At 47.7% G+C, this 26,832-nt stretch overlaps 1 protein-coding gene and 1 long non-coding RNA gene across 2 annotated transcripts in view; one reads left to right on the top strand and one right to left on the bottom strand.

Moving 5' to 3' along the window:
* Positions 1–26,832, top strand: part of LOC139746435 (uncharacterized) — a 101,367-nt gene that overhangs the window by 6,829 nt on the left and 67,706 nt on the right. The window lies entirely within an intron of this gene.
* Positions 3,893–26,832, bottom strand: part of LOC139746433 (uncharacterized) — a 410,448-nt gene continuing 387,508 nt past the window's right edge. Inside the window, exons 9-14 of the mRNA XM_071657684.1 lie at positions 15,716–15,851; positions 13,192–13,270; positions 12,140–12,278; positions 10,066–10,171; positions 6,744–6,890; positions 3,893–5,896 (exon numbers count right to left, since the gene is read on the bottom strand). Of these exons, the coding sequence (XP_071513785.1) occupies positions 4,643–5,896; positions 6,744–6,890; positions 10,066–10,171; positions 12,140–12,278; positions 13,192–13,270; positions 15,716–15,851 (1,861 nt within the window). The 3' untranslated portion in view covers positions 3,893–4,642. The remainder of the gene's footprint in view (positions 5,897–6,743; positions 6,891–10,065; positions 10,172–12,139; positions 12,279–13,191; positions 13,271–15,715; positions 15,852–26,832) is intronic.

The raw sequence follows: 26,832 nt of genomic DNA, 5'->3' as shown, positions 1-26,832 counted from the left end.
AACACTTTATTAGTAAAAGGATATTGAGACGACGACGAGATTAATCGTAAAATAATCTTTATTGGAAACTGAATATCACAAGGGAACGTCTTGTCCCATTGAGAGAGGATTCAATGGCATCATCACGCCGGTTCCTGGGCACAGTGATCCATGGTATCTATAGATATCTCTAGTATCTTCAGCGTTATGATTGAGGCGTCACGTACAGATACAACTTTTTTCCAAACGTTTTGAAGAAAACAAAATATCTGCGGACTCTGGGGTTAAAGTAACACAATGTTTTATTCTATAAATCTCTTAAATGTGAAATAAGATACATTATAAAATCTATTTTAGAAAAAAAGATAAAAATTGAACCTTGAATGTATGAATGGTTACATGATGCTGGAATCAGCCAATGTTAGGGTAAGGTTCGCAGGAGTGAGAGGAATGTTTGTGCTCCATCTTGGAAAGTAACATGTTGTACACAGGTTCCTGGTAGGGAGGGGGGAGGGCATGGGGGGGGGGGTACAAGTAGCGTTGGTGACCTGACCTACCAGACCACTGGGGCTCAGGAGAGTGGACTGGGAAGTCATATCAACCAACACCTGTACAGCCAGTGTGTACAATGACACAACTATTAACTGTACAGTCGTTCTTGTACAACGTTACGACCATTAACTATAGTCACTCATGTACGTTACAACCATAACTGTACAGTTACTAATGTACAACGTTACAACCATTAACTGTACAGCCACTCATGTACACCTTGAAAGCCGTTAACCGTACAGCCACTCATGTACAGCTTTACAGTCACACAATGTGCTATGTACAACAAAACATTCATTCACAAGTGTTGTCACCCCACGTCCCGTACGTTCACAACAAACATTGGTCAACACAAGAGTAGTTCACAGCATCGAGCCAGCCAGTCAGTCAGTCAGCTGATTGTCAGCTGGAGCTGTTTACCTCCACATTTACTACGTTCCATTCATAACAACAACAGGCGCCAATGAATGAGCATATTCTGCCTTCATCCTCTGTCATCACCTACGTATTGCTGTGAGCAAACATCATACGAAGATTAACGTGTCATCACCTGACACCAAATTGGACGTGGCTGGTTATCTGCCATGCTAATAATAGTTCAGGACAGACGCCACGATCCGCGCACCTCGCCACACCTAGCGCCAGAATCGGCAACACTGGTGTCCATCGAGTTGATTGACTGTATGAAAGAAACGTTGACTGGTGGGCTGAGGAGGAGCAAGGACTTGTACCGTCATGGATGCAGGCGACACACGGTGAACAAGACTCGCTGGCTAAGTTAATGTTTACACTCGGCTCAGACTTGCAACATGACCTCAGTTACATGTATACTTGCAACATGACCTCAGTTACATGTATACTTGCAACATGACCTCAGTTACATGTATACTTGCAACATGACCTCAGTTACATGTATACTTGCAACATGACCTCAGTTACATGTATACTTGCAACATGACCTCAGTTACATGTATACTTGCAACATGACCTCAGTTACATGTATACTTGCAACATGACCTTAGTTACATGTATACTTGCAACATGACCTCAGTTACATGTATACTTGCAACATGACCTTAGTTACATGTATACTTGCAACATGACCTCAGTTACATGTATACTTGCAACATGACCTCAGTTACATGTATACTTGCAACATGACCTCAGTTACATGTATACTTGCAACATGACCTTAGTTACATGTATACTTGCAACATGACCTTAGTTACATGTATACTTGCAACATGACCTCAGTTACATGTGTATTGTGGGGTTGTGTATGTTTGTATACATCTCTATGTATGAAAACATGAGCGTGCACAGCAACACTTGAGAACAGCGAAACGTTTTCTATCTTCTCTGTTTCAGTGGATCTCTAAACGTTTGACATTGGTCTGTGCCACACGTGGCGCTGGTCTGTGCCACACGTGGCGCTGGTCTGTGCCACACGTGGCGCTGGTCTGTGCCATACGTGGCGCTGGTCTGTGCAAGCCTGACACACGGAGAATCTAACTTAAACATGTTCCAATGTGACTTGAGCGAGTCTCTTAGATGGTGGGGTATAGATGGCTCCCTGACTGAGCCACACATGACCTCTTGACTGACCCAGAGATGACCTCTGACCCACAGTGTTAATCTTGGCTTCCACGTCGTCAACCATGACTTCCACGTTGCTGGGTTTTGTGCTTGTGTGTAGATATATCGTTATTGCTGTTGTACTTTGTTGGTCAACAGAAGGAACAGTTGTAATGTCATATTTAGTTAACTTTCATTATTATGCCCTTGACATTATCAAGTTATTGCTTTTTTTACAGTTTTATACAAAATCTTTGTATGAAAAGATATTTTTGATAACATTTCTTTCTGTCACTTGTACAATACATGTATTTTTGATATGTATGTTTCATGCATGTGATGTGTCCTCACTACACGTACGAACATTATGACATAGAGATGACTTCCTATATGACCCCCCACCCACCTCGGTGTCAGCCATATTCTCCTTTGTCTTCACAGAATACCTTTAATTAGTCATTTAGGAACATTGTTTCTCAAATCCCTCGCATCTTCTACTCTTGTTGTCTTATTTAGTATCAAGACTTAATCTTGTGTTACCAGGTTTGAATCTGTATTATGAACTTGATGGATTTTGTCTTATTCTTCAACTGTCACGTTTCATCTCTGGTCTGGTATATCATTGTCTTCACACGTTTTCTTTGTTTCTCTTTAGTCGCACAGTGAATAACTTTTCCTCTCCTTACTATCTTATTGCTTTACTCTCACCACGCTCTCTACCCTCACTTCAATCTTTACTCTTACTTCAATCTTTACTCTTACCACACTCTTCACTCTCATCACAATCTTTACACCTACATCAATCCTTACTCTCACCTTCATCCTTGCTCTCACCTTCATCCTTGCTCTCACCTACATCCTTACTCTCACCTTCATCCTTACTCTCACTTTCAGTGTCACCTCTCCCTCCTCACTCCCCGTCTCCTTGTCATCATCCTACTGCTCTCCTCTCCATCTCTCTCTCTCATTAAGTTCTTCAATCCTGATCAAGGTCTGGGGGACTCCCCCGTGTCAGTCAAGGTCTGGGGGACTCCCCCCGTGTCAGTCAAGGTCTGGGGGACTCCCTCCGTGTCAGTCAAGGTCTGGGGGACTCCCTCCGTGTCAGTCAAGGTCTGGGGGACTCCCCCCGTGTCAGTCAAGGTCTGGGGGACTCCCCCCGTGTCAGTCAAGGTCTGGGGGACTCCCTCCGTGTCAGTCAAGGTCTGGGGGACTCCCCCCGTGTCAGTCAAGGTCTGGGGGACTCCCCCCGTGTCAGTCAAGGTCTGGGGGACTCCCCCCGTGTCAGTCAAGGTCTGGGGGACTTCCCCCGTGTCAGTCAAGGTCTGGGGGACTTCCCCCGTGTCAGTCAAGGTCTGGGGGACTCCCCCCGTGTCAGTCAAGGTCTGGGGGACTCCCTCCGTGTCAGTCAAGGTCTGGGGGACTCCCACCGTGTCAGTCAAGGTCTGGGGGACTCCCACCGTGTCAGTCAAGGTCTGGGGGACTCCCCCCGTGTCAGTCAAGGTCTGGGGGACTCCCCCCGTGTCAGTCAAGGTCTGGGGGACTCCCCCCGTGTCAGTCAAGGTCTGGGGGACTCCCCCCCGTGTCAGTCAAGGTCTGGGGGACTTCCCCCGTGTCAGTCAAGGTCTGGGGGACTCCCCCCGTGTCAGTCAAGGCCTGGGGGACTCCCACCGTGTCAGTCAAGGTCTGGGGGACTCCCCCCGTGTCAGTCAAGGCCTGGGGGACTTCCCCCGTGTCAGTCAAGGTCTGGGGGACTCCCCCCGTGTCAGTCAAGGTCTGGGGGACTCCCCCCGTGTCAGTCAAGGCCTGGGGGACTTCCCCCGTGTCAGTCAAGGTCTGGGGGACTCCCACCGTGTCAGTCAAGGTCTGGGGGACTCCCACCGTGTCAGTCAAGGTCTGGGGGACTCCCACCGTGTCAGTCAAGGTCTGGGGGACTCCCACCGTGTCAGTCAAGGTCTGGGGGACTCCCACCGTGTCAGTCAAGATACTGAGGACGTCAGGCATAGCGACAGAACCCCACACGTCAGACGTCGCCACACGTCAGACGTCGCCCCACGTCATGTAATACAGACTTTGTTCATTCGTTCTTGACCTTTATGTTGTTCTTCCTGGCCTCTACTGACTTAACATTATTTTCGCCCGACCTTTCTTGACGAACGTTTCATGTTTATAAAAGCCTTGACCTTGAGATATTCATGTTGTCCTACACTAGAAGTATGTTTGTATTTTTCATATAGTTTTGTATACTTATTCAAAGATAATTTATCACTTGTTTTCTATAATACTGTCATGTTTACGTGAGCACACACACGTCATAACACACGGTGGTACAGACTTCGTGATACATACGATTTCAGACACATTTCGTGACGTAACTGTATCCGTACAGACAATGTTTGATGCACGTCACTACAGACACATTGTAATATCACATTCCTACAACTAAATATATTTTCTTTCATAATACTGTAACTCTCGCGTCTCTGTTTACCTCCTGTAGTACAGTTCTACTGTCTTGACGGCCGTCACCATCTCTGGGCTAGACAGTGACTTCATCTGTCAGTGTGGCTCTGTCGGAGAGACTGTGCAAGATGAAGGCTCTGGCCCTCTCAGGGTCCCGCACTTCCCTGAAGCGGCGCCCTTGAGACCTGCGAGGCGTGGAGTGAGCGGACCTGACGGACCTGTCTTCTAGGCTTAAGTCTTCGTCAGCTGCTCCACAGCCCCCGGTTCCCCCGGCAGATCCCCCACACCGAGAACCACCATCGTCCAAGTACTCGAGGCTGCGACAGAATCTTTCTGACAGTTCTGTGGACACGCTCTTCCTCAGCAGGAACTCTGCGCTTCTGTATCCTACAGGCTTGAGGTCCTTGGAGCCGTAGGAACCCTTGGCAGCAGCATCGGAGCTGCTGCTGCTGCTGCTCTGGCTGCTGCTGCTCTGGCTACCACGTGACACGCACCGACCGCCCGATGCCTTGCCCGCGCCACGCGTGTCGCGAGGTCCGACCGAGCCGGTGTCGGCGCTGCCGCTGGAGGCGTCTGAGCTGTTGCACCGGACGTAGTCGATGGGAGGAGAGGCTTTCGAGTCCGGACTGTTGGGGAGTCCAGGCGAGTCCTGACAGTCCGGCTGCCGAGAGAGTTGTACCTCCTTGCCTTTCTTACGTTTATCAGTGGGTTTCTTTGTCTCTGTCTTTTTCAGAGGGTTCGCATCCCTCCCTCTACCGTCGTCCGCGCACTCAATGGTTTCCTCCCTGGACGACGCACTCTTTTTCAAGTGGCTCACGTCTCCCACCCGTCTCTCACCTGACCCAATGTTGTCCTCGTGAGACACACTGTTTCTTAGGTTCGGGTCCTTGCCCCTGGCCCCCAGGGGGCCTTCCTTGTAAGGGCCCACCGAACTGGGGGAACCTTCACCCTGGAGGGCCCCAGCGCTCGGGGGCGGCGCCGTTAACTCCTCATGGAAGGTAGCGCACACGATTTTGTCTGTCATGTTAGCCAGAATGTTGTTCACGTAAGGTTTCATAACAATACCGTCACTGTAATTTCTGTCCCTTCGGCTGGGACGCTTCTGCTGCTGCTGCTGCTGCTGGTCGGCGGCGCTGCCGAGGTTCTTCTCGGTGACGACGACGGCCGTGATGGGCGGGGGCTGCGGGGCGGGTGTGGAGGAGGAGCAGGAGGACGGCAGGTTGGCGGCATCCTTCATGGCCGTGATCTTGGCCACCATCTGACGGTTGCCCAGCCGCAGGTTCCTCTCCCGTAGTGACTCCAGCTGGACGTACAGCCGCCGGAACTCCTCCTGAGGGAGGAGAGATGGTGGCTCATTATCTCTGACGTCTGGTGGTCGTGCCACACTGACCACGAGGGTAGATGGCTGACTGAAACTTAGATATGGAAAGACATGAACCACTGACCTTCAGTCCAGACTTCCATCACCCCAACATTCCCTCATCCTGGAAATCTTTCGCCCTGGAAACCATAGTCATGTTGCGTCCTCAGTGTGATCATCAAAGATATCAAACCCTCGACCTCTGAGCACATTAAAGGATTCTAACAGTTGATTCCTGAGGTCAGTAAAGATTCTGGTTTACAACTTCAAAGCTCATTAAAGTATATGAACGATCTGCTTTTGGACTCGTGTGTGATTCGAATCCCTAACACACAAGTAATGAAAAGGTTCGATTCTTCAAATACTGAATATCTTTGAGCATTCAAATCCTTGAATCCTCATGAACCTAGAGTTTCGAGTAGTTTTGGTTTCATGCATTTCATTCTGATCCTATGACGCTAAACATAGACATAAATGTACCTAAACCCTTTACCTCTATATCATTCGAAGGATTCGAATCATCGACCGTTTAAGGACCTAAATCATTTTAGATCAAATAAGGATTCGAACTGTCGTCAGCCCTCGAGCGAACTTAAGGATCCGAACCTCTACTTCTCTGCCTCTCTGAGGCTTCGAAGCATTGGCCAGTGTTACCATAATCCTGTCTCTTGTGAACCTTTCTTTTCCCCACATGTCAATATCATTTCATTTCTATGTCCTAACATCATTCCTTCCCCATTTTGTTTACTCGACACTTGTTCTCTCCTTCCCCCCCCCCCAGCTGCTGCCCCATAACCCCCTCCCCCCGTGACCTCACCTGCAGGTCAGCGTGGTCAGACGAGGACGTGTGCACCAAGTTGTGGCTGTTGGCGGCGTGTGGTCGCTGCAGGAACTTGGCAGCCATGGGCTTGGTCATACTGATGCTCTCCTCCCCTTTCCCCTGCCCCTTCACCACCAGGTACGCCTGTGGGGAGCAGGCAGGGTGTTAGTGGCTCTGTTACAGGGTAGTGGCGGATGTACAGGCTGGTGGATGATGTGCAATCAGACACAATTATCTTCCCTAATTTTAGTGAGAACGTAACTGAAAGATTGAGCCGATGTACACAGGTGTGTGCCACTTATGTACAGGTGGCAGGCCTGATATGTACACGGTACAGGGAGGTAGGGAGCTATAGTGAAACACACGAGATGTGGAACATGTTCGACCATGGTTCACACAAGCTTCGGTCACCACACAGTCAACATGAACCAGTCCCGGTGGTAAATGATGACGTCAAGTGATGACGTGGCACGTGACTGCTAGTCATGATCCACGTCTCATCTGTAGACATCTTTCAAATTGATGATTGACCTTCAAATACATCATTGGATATTGTTCAGCAGTCATGTTAGTAGGTCATGAAGAGTGAACGTGGTGGAATGTGTCACAACATTATGTGACGTTCGATTCATGAGGTACACCAACCACCCACATGTTGTCATGAGTTCAGTCTGGTAATGTCTGGTTAACCTCATCATACGACCAAACCTGGGAGATCGTCGTGTCTTGGACTGTACAAGTCAGTGGATGGTTAGACCAGGGGAGGTCATGGTATGTAGTAGCCAGATATAATAAGACAAACATGTTAATGACTTAAGACATTACATCATTTACAATCATGGTTATATGTTGTCAATTACACACCCAGTCTAGTCTAGGGTGATGGCTACAGTAACTGCATGACTTATTCTACAGTCTGGGTTGATAACTACAGTAAGTGTATAACCTGATCTACAGTAACAAATAACATTTGTATAGCTACAGAACACGACAGCATATCTTAGCATGTTTATACTTACACATACTTTATATCAAGGACATGCCACATATACTCTGACATGTTCAGATATAAGTATATCTATCAGTATGAAATAAATATGCCCATACATCTGTACAGAAATTATCACTGTCTTGTGTGTACTTACATCACTTCATAGGTATATTGATTCTGATATTCAGATATACACCTATGTATATACCTTTGTGTTCATACATCCATGCACACTTCTAAAGATTTATACACCTATAAATACATTTAAACGTCCATATGTATATACATTACATTCATATACATCTTGCACGACATGGGTATGTATAGCACGACTGTAGTGGTCTGTATCCTTTTACCCTCATTTCCTCTCACTTATCTTTACCGTTTCACTTACTCCCTTTCATTTCTCCCACTCAGATTCACTTTCTCGTTCCTTCTAAATTCAGTCTCTCTCTCTCTCTCTCTCTCTCTCTCTCTCTCTCTCTCTCTCTCTCTCCTTCTGATGCCGGGTCGTATCTCTCATATCTTTCCATTCCTTTTCACCTTTCGTCCTCTCTCTTTAAAAGGTGTTGAGAAAGATAAAGTTGGAGCAAAAGAGAAGGAAAGAGAAAGGATTGAAAGGATAAGAGAAGTGAGTGGGAAACTGTAAAGACAAAAACCTTTGGCGAGAGAGAGAGAGAGAGAGGAGGGAGAGAGAGAGAGAGAGAGAGAGAAACGGGATGGAGAGAGAGAGAGAGAGGGGAGAGAGGAGAGAGAGAGAGGGGAGAGAGGAGAGAGAGAGAGAGGGGAGAGAGGAGAGAGAGAGAGGGGAGAGAGGAGAGAGAGGAGAGAGAGAGAGAGAGAGAGAGAGAGAGCTTGGGACCAGGACAAGAAGGCAATAACAATCTGTTGAAGATCATTTTGAGTGAAGTCCTTCAATGGTTCAGAGAAATAATGATTAATTGTTGCTGAGGAACGAGTATGAGGGAAAATGATCAGACACACAGAGGATGGACAGACAGAGGATGGAAAGAAAGAATAAAAGAAACAATGCATGGATATCAGATGAAGCTAAAGCTAGATACAGACACTGAAGCTAGGGATACAGGGAGTAAGGCCAGGAACAAAGCAAGTGAAGGTAGGAACCAAGGAAGAAGCGGAGGTGGAAGACAGGAAAATTAAGATGAAATGATCGATATAGGAAGAGATGTAGCAAGAGCAGGGAAGCGTGTGACGGTACGGGCAGGGTAGAGTCAGATGTCCGCAGACACGTACAGACGTTGTCCTCCTGCTGGTGGACACAGACACTGACCCTCGCTTGGTTAAGTACACAGACACGTACAGACACTACGGCTGGAGAACACAGACACGTACAGACATGACCCATGGGACGAGAATACAGACATGTGTCTCTTGGTGAGGTGGTCAGGCCCGGGCATGACACTGGTCGTGAGATAATATGAAACATGAGTGACCTGGGGCGCCGTCCTCCTGCAGCTACTGATTATCAAGATGGTTATGTCAGGTGTGGGCAGAGAGCTCTAGCCACGCCCTCAGGATAGGGGCGTGGTGTGGGTGGGGGGACGCCAGTGGCGCCCTCAGGATGGTGTGGGCTGGGCGTTAGTGAGGATGGGACAGTGGTGGGTCTGGATCCAATCATGGCCCACCTCAGCCGCCGTCGCTGCCCGGAGGAGGAGGAGGAGGAGGCTTGGTCTACACCTCAATTTTGGGTGATCGGCTTTGTTGTGTGTGGGTCACCTCTCGCCGAGCTGTGGGGTGGGAGGGGTGGCCTGAGGTTGTGGAGTGGCGGGGACACCCTACGGTTGTGGGGTAAGAAGAAGGGCCCGAAGTTGTGGTTGTGTAAGGAGGGGGCCAGAGGTTGTGGGGTTGGAGGAATGACCTGGGTTGTGGGGTGGGAGATGTGTTCTGGGGGTTGTGCGGTGGGAAGAATGATAAGTGTCTTCGGCCAGAACTACTGCACAACAGTGATGGTCGTCCAGGTCATGTGTGATTACCTCCGACTCTCCTCATGTGGACGACAAGTCTTGGTGTAGTAACATAAACAGTTCACGCTACTGTCTCGCACATCACACTGGTCCACCCCGGTCACACTCACACAAGATCCTCACCTGTCCCATACACACACACACACACACACACACTCTTCTTCCTCAAACTACACACACACACACACACACACACCACTTTCGCTACCAATAATGCACGTTTTATTGTTTTATGTTATTCTTAATCATAGTCGTCTATTTTGTTACATCAAGGATTCTCTCTCTCTCTCTCTCTCTCTCTCTCTCTCTCTCTCTCTCTCTCTCTCTCTCTCCCCGGACTCACCTTACTGCCGAAGATGAGGGCGATGAGTAAGGTGATGGTCAGCTGAGTATGGCAGAAGAATATAATGAAGAGTAGGTCCGGGTTGGCCGGCGACTGCAGAAAGAGCCTGGTGGATGGGAGGGAAGAGGCAGGGAGTGTGGGGGTAGGAGTGGGAGAAGCATGAGGAGTGGGAGAAGGGAGGGGAATGTGGGGGAGGGGGAAACGGGGATCGTCGGAGAAAGGAAGAGAGACGTGGCCGTGGGAGATGGAAGACATGGAACAGTAACGAAAGTAGGAAGAATTGATGATGGGTTGGTGGGAGAGGAACGCGAGGGAGAGGCAGGTGTAGGGAGAGTAGAGTAAGACAAGTGGGTGAGAGTATGGCGAAGGGATGGGGAGATTGTGGAGTTAGGAGGGAGAGGAGAGGAGAGTGAGAGAAGAAAATATAAGACGATGTTGAGGGAAGTAAATCAGATGTTGGTCAAATAACATCGATCACAAGTGCAAACATTACACTGATGAACTACATTAATTATAATCTGATAAAGTTATCTATGGAAAATAATTACATTTCGGTCGTTACTGGAGTCATCAACGAACATTTTCTGTTGATTCAAAGAGATCATTAGTTCATCTAAAGTAAATAGTAAATAATCTGTTAGATTAACTTGGAATATTTCTTTTAAGATGAAGACAAGATAGTTAATGCTTAACCAAACATCTTGCATGCGATGCAGCATCCGAGAACTCGACATTCACGTAAGATCTAAGACCTTAAGATCCTCATCATTAAGATCTAAGACCTTAAGATCCTCATCATTAAGATCTAAGACCTTAAGATCCTCATCATTAAGATCTAAGACCTTAAGATCCTCATCATTAAGATCTAAGACTTTAAGATCCTCATCCTTAAGATCTAAGACCTTAAGATCCACAACCTTGGAACTCGAGACCTTGATATTCCAAGATGCCAGACGTAAGACCTCAAAGTTCAAGAGAACCTTAAGACCCAGGAACCCGTCATCAAAGGACCCGGGTTGCAGGTACCGTCCTGGCTGCAGGGAACTGGATCAGGTGCAACAAGAAATCAAAGAAGACGTGATGCAGGAGCACACAGCATCGAGACGGTCGGGTCATGAATATAAAGCTGGCCAGTGAAAGGTGCAGGGCTGCGCTGGAGGACCACACAACACGACAAGAATGCAATATCCTGGAATCTAAGGAATGTATATTGTAGGAATGCAAGTTCCAGAATGTAAATTCCAGACATGAAAGTTCCATGAATGGAAGTTCCGGAAATGTAATTTCCAGGAATGCAAGATTTTCAAAATAGAAGAAGGGAGGGGGGTGGGAGGGGGGGGGGGGGAAGGAGAGGCTTCAAGAATGCAAAATCCTGTAGTTCCAGATCCCAGGAAGGCAAGTGGTACAGCTACAATACCTAGGGATTACAAGATTAAAGGATTCCAAGATCCCGGGACTACACAAGATCCCGGGACTACACAAGATCCCGGGACTACACAAGATCCCGGGACTACACAAGATCCCGGGACTACACAAGATCCCGGGACTACACAAGATCCCGGGACTACACAAGATCCCGGGACTACAAGATCCCGGGACTACACAAGATTTAGGGACAAGCCGATCTAAAGGCTACATGATACATGGGCTACAGCAGCAAGGGCTACAGTATCTACGTGACAGATATCTCAAGGAGCAGCTACAAGACCCTGGCAGATCCAGGTAATGAACGACCCATGGACCACGAGACCCATGGACCACGAGACCCATGGACCACGAGACCCATGGACCACGAGACCCATGGACCACGAGACCCATGGACTACGAGACCCAGGGACTACGAGACCCAGGGACTACGAGACCCAGGGACTACGAGACCCAGGGACTACGAGACCCAGGGACTACGAGACCCATGGACCACGAGACCCATGGACCACGAGACCCATGGACCACGAGACCCATGGACCACGAGACCCATGGACTACGAGACCCATGGACTACGAGACCCAGGGACTACGAGACCCAGGGACTACGAGAGTCTGGAGCCTCGAGGAGGAGGAGGGGCGGTACTCACATGGAAACGTTGAGGAAGAGTGAGAGGAGAAACTCGTTGTAGATGGCCATGGAGATGAAGCGACTTTCGTTGAACTCGGATGGCGCTTTTCTGACCATGATGCACAACCTGATCCCCCACACCAGGAACATCATCTCCACTGTAACGGGTAGTTCACGCTCGTTACCAGGGAACTGAGGGTGGTTGTATGAGACGTGCAGGTTGTTGTGTGAGTTGTGGGAGGTTGTATGTTTGCCTTGATGTGTAGCCTAGTCTTACATCAAGATCATCTCTACGCTGACAAGTAGTTATGTTTCGTTACGAGGTAGTTAAGAGTAATTAAGAGATATTTGTAATTTGTTTGAGATATGAATTGTAATGGCCTTACATGACGCAAGATTTATACTCAAACCTAACAACTTGCATTATGATTTGAATGGTAGTTAACAACCTTGGTAAGGTAGTTATGTCGTTACAAGTCATCACAGATTTCTACAAGTTGTTAGAGACCATCTTGATGTACAGGATTGTAACTACAAACACACACACACACACACACACACACACACACATACCCCATCCTACACCACCTCATTAATGTGACCTCATTCATCCTAACTCACTGGTGATCGTTAGAAAGTAATTGTGGGTCGTTAACTGCCATTAGCTGGTTGTTTGAAGGAGTTACCAGATTCCTTATGGGTTAACACAGTTTGACCTCAAATCAAAGCCTCATTATCAAATACCCAAGAACCATCATCCACCGCTGGTTAGGGTCATTACTGGTAGTTAAGATCGTTCTCTCATTACCTCGTATTAGCAAGAACTTGAGAGTCTTGACGATCATAACTACTCTCTGGTAGGGGTCGTTACACCTTGTTACAGGTCATAACTTTCTCATGTCCAATTATGTCACTAGAGGTTCAGGTAACAACTTGTGATGTTACACTGTTACATAACCAGTGTGTGTGTGTGTGTGTGTGTGTGTGTGTGTGTGTGTGTGTGTGTGTGTGTGTGTGGCCACTCCACACACAAGCAGGAACAAGAGAGTGTTAAGCCACATCAAGACTTACTGGCAGTAAAGGCGTGATCCCACCAGTCCGTTGAGCAGAGGAAGGCCTTAAGGTCGTCCGCCGTCATGGACACTATCACCTGTAGGTACATGAGGGAAGATATGACACGGTGGGCACCACCACCACCTGGCCCAGACCTCCACCACCACCTGGCCCAGACCTCCACCACCTGGCCCAGACCTCCACCACCTGGCCCAGACCTCCACCACCTGGCCCAGACCTCCACCACCTGGCCCAGACCACCACCACCACCACCTGGCCCAGACCACCACCACCACCTGGCCCAGACCTCCACCACCTGGCCCAGACCTCCACCACCACCTGGCCCAGACCTCCACCACCACCTGGCCCAGACCTCCACCACCACCTGGCCCAGACCTCCACCACCACCTGGCCCAGACCTCCACCACCACCTGGCCCAGACCTCCACCACCACCTGGCCCAGACCTCCACCTGGGGGGAGGTCCAGGGAGCCTAGACAATACCTGCCCACAGTTGTAAACCCCACATAATCTCCCCACAATCATACACCTCACATCTCCTCAACATCATATCTCCCCATCATCCGACACATTATCTCCCCACATTGCTACACCTCACATTATCTCCCCACATTGCTACACCTCACATTATCTCCCCACATTGCTACACCTCACATTATCTCCCCACATTGCTACACCTCACATTATCTCCCCACATTGCTACACCTCACATTATCTCCCCACATTGCTACACCTCACATTATCTCCCCACATTGCTACACCTCACATTATCTCCCCACATTGCTACACCTCACATTATCTCCCCACATTGCTACACCTCACATTATCTCCCCACATTGCTACACCTCACATTATCTCCCCACCATACTACACCTCACATCATCCTCCCACATTTCTACGCCTCAAATTACCTCCCAGCCTTCATGCACATAGCATTATCTCCCCGCCATCATACACCTCGTATCATCTCCTACCATCGTATACCCCGTATCATCTCCCCATCACATACACCTCACACCATCCTGCACCCCACATCATCACCCCACCACAATGCTCCCCACATTACCTCCCCATCAACTCTGATCATCAGCTTCCATCGTTGTCTCCCTGCACAAGATGACCCCAGGGACGACCCTTTACGGCGAAAATCCTGCTGTAATGAAGAGTTAATGACCTTTACCGCTGAGAGTCTCACCTCATCCCCGTGATTAATATTACTTAATGACTGATGTAATTATCTACAGATTAATTATGTCTTTAGATGTGAAATGTTTGTGGTTACTTACGTGAGTCGCGAGGGACCAGAGATGAAGCTGCATCAGGTCAGACAAGTTAACATGCATCACAGGTCAGGTCAGGTCAGGTGGCCGAGAGTTAAACTCCGGGTTTGACCTGAATCAGGTCTGATGACGTAAATGTTGATGATCATTGTCACATTAGGTCAACCATCCTGGGAAGTGATTGTCCAAGTCATGTCATCTAACATTTGTACAACGTAATGACTCATGTTAGGTAGGAACGAGACACAGGTAATGTAAGATGGTTATATGGAGGTGGAAGGGGGTTAGAAGATAATGGGGGGGTTAGAAGATGATGGGGGGTTAGAAGATGATGGGGGGGTTAGATGATGATGGGGGGGTTAGATGATGATGGGGGGGTTAGAAGATAATGGGAGGGTTAGATGATGATTGGGGGTTAGAAGATAATGGGGGGGTTAGATGATGATGGGGGGGTTAGGTAAGACATGGGGTGTTAGATGGAGGGGGGGGGGGTGACAAACCTAACCACAGTCTTAAACCATAGCTGGAGGAGTGTGTTTACTTGTGGGCTGGGAAGAGCTAGGAGGAGATGGACCACAAGTTTACAGGGGGAGATGAAGAAGGACAGCGTGAGGTCATGTAGCCTCCCCTGGGGAGACTGTGGGAGGATGAATGTAGTCACAGAGCCTCAACTGAGAGTTTGTATAGCCAGGGGGAGGAAAGTGTTCCCCCAGGGTCCACATCACTGTCAGTGTTCCCCCAGGGTCCACATCACCGTCAGTGTTCCCCCAGGGTCATCATCACCGTCAGTGTTCCCCCAGGGTCCACATCACCGTCAGTGTTCCCCCAGGGTCGTCATCACCGTCAGTGTTCCCCCAGGGTCCACATTACTGTCAGTGTTCCCCCAGGGTCCACATCACCGTCAGTGTTCCCCCAGGGTCCACATCACCGTCAGTGTTCCCCCAGGGTCCACATCACCGTCAGTGTTCCCCCAGGGTCGTCATAACCGTCAGTGTTCCCCCAGGGTCCACATTACTGTCAGTGTTCCCCCAGGGTCCACATCACCGTCAGTGTTCCCCCAGGGTCCACATCACTGTCAGTGTTCCCCCAGGGTCCACATTACGGTCAGTGTTCCCCCAGGGTCGTCATCACCGTCAGTGTTCCCCCAGGGTCGTCATCACCGTCAGTGTTCCCCCAGGGTCGTCATCACCGTCAGTGTTCCCCCAGGGTCGTCATGACCACCTGGGTGAGCGTGGTACTCACCTGGGGTGGCGCTACCACCGTGCGAATCGCCAGGAAGGCGGCGAAGACGCCCACGATGACCCCGAGCCTCTTCATGAGGTCAAGGTCAGTGATCTTGACAGCCTTGGCTGACCTGACGCGGAAGATGACGGAGATCCTGTTGGTGAAGAATGGGTGAGGGAGAGCGCTAGTGGGGGTCTGGCCCTGCGTGTGTGTGGTGTGTGTGTAGGTGTGGGTGTGTGTGGTGTGTGTGTGTGTGTGGTGTGGGTGTGTGTGTGTGTTGTGTGTAGTAATGACAATAATAATGATAAAAGTAATGATAATAACTAAGTATTTTATTAAATGAATTGCCGGGAGGGGCTGAAGAGTAAATACAACATAAACAATTGTTTGTTAATAACGAGGGAAGAGAGATTTTAAACAGAGTATATAAATATATCTTATGATGAAGGTTGATATATGATCTAGTGACTTGTTGTTGTTCGCGTTGATCATAATGGTTGGGATGGGAGAGGTCGTGTAACAGTCTGTGTCACCTGGGATGGGATGGACGCACTGTGGTGCCGAACTGCAACTTGGGGACGAGGGATCACAGGTGGCAGGAGGTGACAGTACGGGGATAGTACAGTAGTTTGCTCTCAGTCTGTGAGATGTGGTCCAGGTGACAGTTGGAGAGTTGAGAGCGGACTTGTGTGTTCGTCGTATTTTGATAGGCGATGTACGAGCGGCCAAGGATGATCCTGTGTACCATTTCTGCACCTTACTCAGCAGCCACTCTTGTGTGGTGGAGGACCACCAGGCGGGAGGGAGGAGGAGACATGGGTCAGTGTGGAGGACCACCAGGCGGGAGGGAGGAGGAGACATGGGTCAGTGTGGAGGACCACCAGGCGGGAGGGAGGAGGAGACATGGGTCAGTGTGGAGGACCACCAGGCGGGAGGGAGGAGGAGACATGGGTCAGTGTGGAGGACCACCAGGCGGGAGGGAGGAGGAGACATGGGTCAGTGTGGAGGACCACCAGGTGGGAGGGAGGAGGAGACATGGGTCAGTGTGGAGGACCACCAGGAGGGAGGGAGGAGGAGACATGGGTCAGTGTGGGAAGAATGAAAGTTGTGTAGATGGTCTTGTGTTCAGGTGCAGGGAGGCCAAGTGTCTTGGGTGGACGGAGAATGTAGAGACGATAGCTGGAGGATTTGATGATGCTCCTGACGTGGTCCCTCCAGCTTGGTAGGACCTATCAGAGGTCTGATGGGTCACACAGTCTGGAAGGAGCTTGGCCAAGGAGAGGACAAGGTTGGAAGTGGCTTCTGTCACTGCTGGAGACTTCCGTCTTGTACTGTGTCCAGCAGGGTATGATCAACGAGAATGGGGCATCACAATGGTCCCATGTTGGTGCCCTGTAGGACGCCGCAGGAGAGGGACTGGAGAGTCGAGGTGGTATGTGGGAGGAGTACAACCTGACGAAGGCTTCCCCGCAGGTCCAGGTTGAGGACTGTGTTCCTGGAGAGGTTGTTGGCTGGGGAGGTCGACAGCTTTGGTGAGGTTGATGGAGGAAGGTGTTGGATCTCGCTAGGTCACGATGCATAATGATCAGGCAGTGCGTGGTGAGGCTGGCTCTCATACTGCACGACTGATGATGCAGGAATGTATGTATAATGTATGTATAACGTATGTGCATCTGGACGTATGTGTTGCATACTGCAACATACCAAACCTGAGCCGTGTCAGTAACCACACTTGAACCTCAACATCGTCACGTTCACTGAGGCAGATCCCTCTCCCTCCTCTTCCCCTCCCTCCTCTTCCCCTCCGTCCTCTTCCCCTCCCTCTCTCCTCTTCTTCTTCTCTACTACCCCTTAACTGCCTCTATCCCTATTCCTCTCATATCTGTCCTTTCTCTCCTTTCGTATTTTCTCATTCTCTTTGTTCCTCTTTTTCTCTTTCTATCCCTGCACTTCCCCTTCTCCCTATAGCTATCTCTCCTCCCTCCCTACATCCCCTCCCTCCTTACATCCTCCCTCCCTGCCCCCTACATGCCCTCCCCTCTCTCCCTCCCTCCTTACATCCTCCCTCCCTCCCTTCTCTCCCTCTCTCCCCGCAGGCTAAGCGTCTCGGCTTTGAGGTTTTCGTCTACAAAGTAATGAGGAATTTTTTAGAGTATGTGTGTGTGTTGAAGGCGTGGTATGGTCGGGGTCTGCCCACGTTTTTGTAAATGCCATCTGTCCAGCTCTTTGTGTGTGTGTGAGAGAGAGAGAGAGAGAGATTCCCCCCCTTCCCCCAGCCGTTCTGAGGGATCTGCCAGGATCTGTTGTTGTTGATCTAAGCGTATGTTTACGGTGTCGTCATCACAGCAGTTGCCAGATTCACGTTGTTTCCGTACCAGAAAATACAAGTTGACGAAGTTGTCAGTGTTTTGTCATTCTTTTCTATTTATTTTATTTCATTTTCTGACAGGAAGGAAGGACGGATATGTGAGGAACTATGAGAGCCGTCTGTATAGTTCACTCTGCTGTTGAATACAGCAGAGAAGTCTGAATGTGTGAAATTTGTGAAAAATAATTGTTTAGTCTACGTTTTGTTCAGGGTTACGAGGGAGTCCAACATTACCCTGCTACTGGAAGTAACTCAACCTTGGATGTGCGGCAACCCACTCAGGGGAACGGCTCCTGTTGCGGGTTGTACGCTGACCAGACTGGCCAACAAGACTGTGATCATGCAGATATATATATATATATATATATATATATATATATATATATATATATATATATATATATATATATATATATATAATTTATCTTATTGTACTTAACTCCCGTGTTAGCGAGGCAGCGCAAGGAAACAGATGAGGAATGGCCCAACCCACCCACATACGTGTGTATATATAAACGTCCACACACGCACATATACATACTATACATTTCAACGTATACATGCATATACATACACAGACATGTGCATACATGCACATGTACATACCCATCTTGCTGCCTTCATCCATTCTCGTCGCCATCCCGCCACAAATGAAATGGCTTCTTCTTCCCTCCACCTCTGACACGTATGTCCTCTTGGTCAATCTTTCCTCACTCATTCTCTCCATGTGTCCAAACCATTTCAATACACCCTCTTCTGCTCTCTCAACCACACACTTTTTATTACCACACATCTCTCACCCTTTCATAACTTACCAAATCACCTCACACCATATAGTCTTCAAACATTTCATTTCTAACACATCCACCCCCTCTGTACAACCCACGCCTCGCAACCATATAACATTGTCTGAACCACTATTCATTCCTTCACACATACCCATTTTTGCTTTCCGAGATAACGTTCTCGCCTTCCACACATTTTCAACGCTCCCAGAACCTTCGCCCCCTCCCCCACCATGTGACTCACTTCCGCTTCCATGGTTCCATCCGCTGCCAAATCCACTCCCAGATATCTAAAACACTTCACTTCCTCCAGTTTTTCTCCATTCAAACTTTCCTCCCAATTAACTTGTCCCTCAACCCTATATATATATATATATATATATATATATATATATATATATATATATATATGATGCATACCCAGGTAGCAAGAGTATACAGTGATACAACGAATGTATGAACAGTGAATCCTTGGTATTCTCGTCAGGTATACATATGTATGTATGTATGTATGTTGTATCCCATTGCTTACTGGATCCCGGGATTCAGCTTGGTAACAGTTTATCTGACATCGCCGGCACACGAGAGTCGGGCCATCAGATCCGCCACTGGTGGAGAGTTTACTGCTACTTCACCAGCGGCGGCCCTCTCTCTCTGCAGCTATACTCACAACTCGTGGCGAGCGCTGCATCTGGGTTTATCTCCCTTCCTCCTCCTCTTCTCACTCCCTTGCACTTCTCTCTCTCTTCCCTCCTTATCTCTCCTCTCTCTCCTCTCCCCTCCCCTCTCTCCCTCTCTCTCTCTCTCTCTCTCTCTCTCTCTCTCTCTCTCTCTCTCTCTCTCTCTCTCTCCCCCAGCCTGTGGCCCCACACCCCTGCTGGGTCTCTCATATGCCAAAGTCAACATGAACTGTGAGTTTATATTTAGGTCAAAATGTCTGCCGTTTTCTTGCGTCCAGAATACGTGGTTCTGTTTTATCAATATCTGCCCAGATCTTATACGTTTGTTGAATGTACTCGATAATGAGGTACGTGTGTGTGTGTGTACGTGTGTATGTGTGTGTGTATGTGTGTGTGTGTGTGTGTGTGTGTGTGTGTGTACAATGAAGCCTGGGGGATGCTGGTCATGCTGGTTACCCCAACTTGATGTGTAGACAGTATGCAGGTCATAGTGGCTCATGATTGGTTATGCTCTCTTATAGCAGGTCATGCTGGGTCATGGCAGGTCATGCTGGGTCAGAGTTAGTCATGTCTGACAGAGTTTACCTAGGATCTGTAGACTCTACCTGGGAGTGTGTACGTGGGAGAACATGGTCTCCTGGGAGTGTGTACGTGGGAGAACATGGTCTCTTGGGAATGTGTACGTGGGAGAACATGGTCTCCTGGGAGTGTGTACCTGGGAGAACATGGTCTCCTGGGAGTGTGTACGTGGGAGAACATGGACTCCTGGGAGTGTGTACCTGGGAGAACATGGTCTCCTGGGAGAGTGAGGGTCGTGTTCAGAGATTCTTTGTCATTTCACTCTGATCACAGAACCTGTATAATATTCCCTGCCGGGCCCGGTTCTCATGGCTGGGCCCGGTTCTCATGGCCGGGCCCGGTTCTCATGGCTGGGCCCGGTTCTCATGGCTGGGCCCGGTTCTCATGGCCGGGCGCGGTTCTCATGGCCGGGCGCGGTTCTCATGGCCGTGACCGTTTCTCATGGCCGGGCCCGGTTCTCATGGCCGGGCCCGGTTCTCATGGCCGGGACTGGTTCTCTTCATTAATATGTATATACAGCATCCCCTCACATTCACTCTTAGAGAGTCTTGCATTTGCTCATCTTTGCCTGGTGAGTGAGTGAGTGAGTGAGTATCGTGTGATCAATATTAGCCTTGGTCTCGGCTGTCATGGACTTACAACGTTGTGGGTTGCCAACAATTGGAAGGATTTTAGATTTCGGTCCACTGAAGTTGTGATGTTTGTGATCTTGTTGTTCTCAAGACGTTCTATAGCTTCATGTAATGTTGATGGATGTTATGATGGTTGTATGTATGTTGATGGATGTTATGATGGTTGTATGTATGTTGATGGATGTTATGATGGTTGTATGTATGTTGATGGATGTTATGATGGTTGTATGTATGTTGATGGATGTTATGATGGTTGTATGTATGTTGATGGATGTTATGATGGTTGTATGTATGTTGATGGATGTTATGATGGTTGTATGTATGTTGATGGATGTTATGATGGTTGTATGCATGTGTCGCGACTCGATAGTCTTAAATTTTAGTCATAAACATGATATGGTTTGTGACCCTCGACATTACCAGTGTACTACCCACGTCAAGCCGCCAGATATGAATTCCAATCAACTATTCAGGTAATTCGAGAGTTAGCCCAGGATCATATTGGTTTATATATTTGCAATAACGTACGCAGTAATCACAGGAGATATCACATGTACCACAAAATGATATATATATATATATATATATATATATATATATATATATATATATATATATATATATATATATATAGTATGTATGGCTCATGGTGAGGTGCCTGAGGATTAGCGGAATGCTTGCATAGAGCCATTGTACAAAGGTAAAGGGGATAAGAGTGAGTGCTCAAATTACAGAGGTATAAGTTTGTTGAGTATTCCTGGTAAATTATATGGGAGGATATTGATTGAGAGGGTGAAGGCATGTACAGAGCATCAGATTGGGGAAGAGCAGTGTGGTTTCAGAAGTGGTAGAGGATGTGTGGATCAGGTGTTTGCTTTGAAGAATGTATGTAAGAAATACTTAGAAAAACAAATGGATTTGTATGTAGTATTTATGGATCTGGAGAAGGCATATGATAGAGTTGATAGAGAGGCTCTGGGGAAGATATTAAGAGTATACAGTGTGGAAGGCAAGTTGCTAGAGGCAGTGAAGTTTTTATCGAAGATGTAAGGCATATGTGCGAGTAGGAAGAGAGGAAAGTGATTGGTTCACAGTGAATGTCGGTTTGCGGCAGGGGTGCCTGATGTCTCCATGGTTGTTTAATTTGTTTATGGATGGGGTTGTCAGGGAGATGAATGCAAAATTTTGGGGACAGAGGCAAGTATGCAGTGTGTTGTGGATGAGAGGGCTTTGGAAGTGCGTCAGTTGTTGTTCGCTGATGGTACAGCGCTGGTGGCTGATTCGGGTGAGAAACTGCAGAAGCTGGTGACTGAGTTTGGTAAAGCGTGTGAAAGAAGAAAGCTGAGAGTAAATATGAATAAGAGCAAGGTTATTAGGTACAGTAGGGTTCAGGGACAAGTCAACTGGGAGTTAAGTTTGAATGGAGAAAAACTGGAGGAAGTGAGTGTTTTAGATATCTGGGAGTGGATCTGGCAGCGGATGTAACTATGGAAGCGGAAGTCAGTCACAGGGTGGGGGAGGGGGTGAAGGTTCTGGGAGCGTTGAAGAATGTGTGGAAGGCGTAAACATTATCTCGGAAAGCAAAAATGGATATGTTTGAAGGAATAGTGGTTCCAACAATGTTATATGGTTGCGAGGCGTAGGCTATAGATAGGGTTGTGCGGAGGAAGGCGTATGTGTTGGAAATGAGATGTTTGAAGACAATATGTGGTGTGAGGTGGTTTGATCGATTCAATAATGAAAGCGTAAGAGAGATGTGTGGTAATAAAGCGTGTGGTTGAGAGAGCAGAAGAGGGTGTACTGAAATGGTTTGGGCACATGGAGAGAATGAGTGAGGAAAGAATGACAAAGAGGATGTATGTGTCAGAGGTGGAGGGAACGAGGAGAAGTGGGAGACCAAATTGAAGGTGGAAGGATGGAGTGAAAAAGATTTTGAGGGATCGGGTCCTGGACATGCAGGAGGGTGAAAGGCGTGCAAGGAATAGAGTGAATTGGAACGATGTGGTATACCGGGGTCGACGTGCTGTCAATGGATTGAACCAGGGCATGTGAAGTGTCTGGGGTAAACCATGGAAAGTTTTGTGGGGCCTGGATGTGGAAAGGGAGCTGCAGTTTCGGTGCATTACACATGACAGCTAGAGACTGAGTGTGAACGAATGTGGCCTTTGTTGTCTTCCTAGCGCTGCCTCGCTAACTCGGGAGACAGCGACAAAGTATAATAATAATAATAATATATATAAATATATATATGACATACAATTGTTGATAAAGTCGCAGATAATTTAGTGTTTGGGTAGGGATGGTATGCAAAGTGAGTCAGGGAGAGTGGTTTGGTAAAGAGAGAAGATGTGGTGAAAGCCTTGCGTAGGATGAAATGGGGCAAGGCTGCTGGAGTAGGGTGCGGGGACACAGGCTGGTGGATAGGAGGGGACTGGGACCTAGTGAGACAGTAGGGGGTGGGACGAGGTTGGAAGCTTGGTGGACTGGACAACCTGGAAGGGACTGGGACCTAGTGAGACAGTAGGAGATGGGACGGGGTTGGAAGCTTGGTGGACTGGACAACCTGGAGGGAACTGGGACAGTAGGGGGTGGAAGCTTGGTGAATTTGTGTATATCAAATGTTTTTAGAACGATGCAGAGGATATAGATGTGTGAAAGTCTACCGTACTGATAACGAATTAAGACATCCAGGAAACCTTTGTACGATGGTTGTATAGCCAGACTGCTATCAAGAAAGCTCTGGTGATGAGTGCGTCACTAGTAGTGATCATATGGATATAATCTTGGTTTCTAATCATCAATTACCATCCCTCACATTTTCCCTTATCGTTCATTGATAAATCCACCAAAACACTTTTTATTCGTAAAGTTAAAGTTAGAATTTTAAAAAACAACTCTGGCGGTAAATTGGGGAGCGAAGCTGGTGAATTGTTTTCGTGTGGAGTCCGAGGTATTCATAACCAACCCGCCAACTCCAGATGGAATTAGTTCTTACATTTGCATAAAATCTTTTTTGCAGTGTTTAAAATCCACAGAGCTTGGCTCGCCTCCCTCCACACCGGCCGGCTCTTTCAGTGTATATTCTCCGTGTGCTACTCTGCTGCTGCCTCCTAACTCTTTTATAAAATGATTTCTAATTTGTCTTCTCGATATATATATATATATATGGCTCACGATCCTTGAAAACTCTGGCCTCATCTGTACATCTTCCTTGATCTCATAGTTGTAAATTCGGTAAATTTTTAGCTTCGGTTCTGGTTAGTGTTTGTATCTTTTATCATTGTTGCTTCCATGTTCCGTCATGCTGTGCAGGTCAGCCGTGTGCTGTGGCTCCCACAGGAAACTTTCCTGTGATTATTTTGTACGTTGTAGATGACTTGGTCATCACTCGGTATAGTTCAGATGTCAACTTCTTGAGCACGACGGTACGACCAGCCAGCATGACAGTACGACCCTTGACTACAGTACTACCCTGAGAACACGACCTTAAGAGTAGATTTATGTCCTGAAAAAACCCAGCATAAGGTAACGCCTCACTCAGGGGTCGCGCTCACGAAGATGGTACCCTCTAACTCAAAGGTCGTACTGTCGTGATCAGCTGTCGTGTCATCGTGCTCAGCGGTCGTATTGTCGTGCTCAATGGTCGTACTGTCGTGCTCAATGGTCGTATTTACGTTATGCAGGTCTTACGTTCTAGCATCATAGTATAACGTCACGTCACGCCCAGATGGTCGCTACTTGTTTACTCGTGGTTAAGGTGTCTGTTGATGCCCGCATGCCACCACCAGTGTCCCAGTGCCTCCCTGACCCCAGTATGACCTGCACGACATCCCCACACTCATTCCTCCCTACTGCTACCATCTTTACCTGGCGCTCTGTTACGTTAGCTTGATATCAGCAGTGGCCTCCTCCTGCACACATATAATTCTATTTACACCTAGTGCTTGGTAAATACACCTGGTACTTGGTACATACACCTAGTACTTGGTACATCTGGTACTTAGTACACCTAGTACTATCGATTGCTTCATCATGTAATTTACTATTGATAATGGATATGGTAATTAATGGTTACGTCTGTAGGTACGTACTTGCCTGGCCACCGACCCACACACACTCCCAACCCGCTCTGTGTTGACCCACACTCTTCATAGCAGGACGCTATAACTCCCACTACAAACTTAGCCCAAGATAAATAATAATGATATAAATGATTTACTATTCATATAAAGTGAAACGTTTACATTTCCCATGGTATGGGAAGTAAGAAGCGTCGTCCAAAGAAAATCTATAATTCAAACAAACATATAACTGAAAACATATTAAAAACGCTTTAAGCCTCACCTGACCCACGTCTGCTGTTATGTAGTTAAGGTCAACATCTCTGTGTCTCATCTTAGTGAGATCACATTGTGTAAACATCATGTGGGATCACTTGAGACGTTAGTATGGAAACATGGTATCCAGCACACCCCGCAGGCAGGTGTATCTGCTGCAGAGGCACCTCGGTTGCACATGTGGAGTTCTGACGACCGTAGATGTTGCACACATGATCTTGCTTCAGGTGGTTCATAGTGCAATTGACCCCAGAGGTCGGCAACCTGCTCTGTTCCTCGTAATTTCAGTTTCAGTAGCTGACTGAAGTCAGACTGATCTCAGGTGGTGATTGTCTCGAACATTAGCTTCACACTCACCTCCTCGTTCACTTCTTCACATATTAGCTTCAGACCATTACGAATATAATCTTCACGCTGCTTTGGACTGTTTCAAATAAGGAGCTTCTCCGCTTCAAACTTCCTCGAATATCAGCCTCATACTGCTTTAGATTATCTCGAATATCTTCACATTCCTTCAGAATATTGCAAATATCAGCATCTCCCACAGCTTCAGACTATCTTGAATATCATCTTCAGGCTGCTTCAAACTGTCTCGAATATCGGTTTTCTCAACGTTTCAGATATTTGTATCCGATCATCTCAAACACAGGTCTGTTGACTGGCATAAGCTTGTCTTCAAGCTGCTTCAGGCTCGCTTATCTCTCCTCCCGAGAGGCGGGTGAGAGATTCTGTATCAGGTGACCTGATACAAGCGGCCACCTTATATCAACAGTGTCAGGTCAGCCAGGGCAACCCCACATAACATGTTCATCTTTTGAATATATATTTCTTTTTTATGTAATATCTACAGTTCTTATCCTTGACCATCAAGCTGAAGTGTGCGTCATCATGAGCATCACATATGCATGTCATGAGCATCACGTGCATGTCATGAGCATCACATGTGCATGTCGTCATGAGCATCACGTGCATGTCATGAGCATCACATGTGCATGTCGTCATGAGCATCACATGTTCATGTCGTCATGAGCATCACATGTCATGAGATGTTCACACGGACCATGTTAAGGTCACCGTGGGCGGGGCTTCTGGCCTGAAACTCGCCTCACAAGGAACTAAAACTCTTCGTCAGTGAGTCTCAACTTTGCAGTATTCATCGCCGAATTTCTTGAAGTAGTCCATTTTTGTTTCGGTGATTCAGGTGACGACAGCGCCTGCAACTTGGAGACATTTTGGCCAACTTTTGTGGCTCAAGATTTAAATCAGACGCGTTTGTTAAGTTGAACCAGCGAGGAACCTTACCGGGTCCATCTTCCACGTTCTCTTCCTTCTTCACATACTACATCTTTCCTGAACATCACTAGACATGTAGTTATTTCCTTCACAGTAACGTGAAAAATCGTATATATATATATATATATATATATATATATATATATATATATATATTTTTTTTTTTTTTTTTTTTTTTTTTTTTTTTGTACTTTGTCGCTGTCTCCCGCGTTTGCGAGGTAGCGCAAGGAAACAGACGAAAGAAATGGCCCAACCCCCCCCCCCATACACATGTACATACACACGTCCACACACGCAAATATACATACCTACACAGCTTTCCATGGTTTACCCCAGACGCTTCACATGCCTTGATTCAATCCACTGACAGCACGTCAACCCCTGTATACCACATGACTCCAATTCACTCTATTCCTTGCCCTCCTTTCACCCTCCTGCATGTTCAGGCCCCGATCACACAA

Source organism: Panulirus ornatus, chromosome 65, assembly GCF_036320965.1.
Source record: "Panulirus ornatus isolate Po-2019 chromosome 65, ASM3632096v1, whole genome shotgun sequence".
NCBI lineage: Eukaryota > Metazoa > Arthropoda > Malacostraca > Decapoda > Palinuridae > Panulirus > Panulirus ornatus.
Note: the sequence above shows the minus strand (reverse complement) of the source record. Positions and strands in the feature narration are given on the sequence as shown.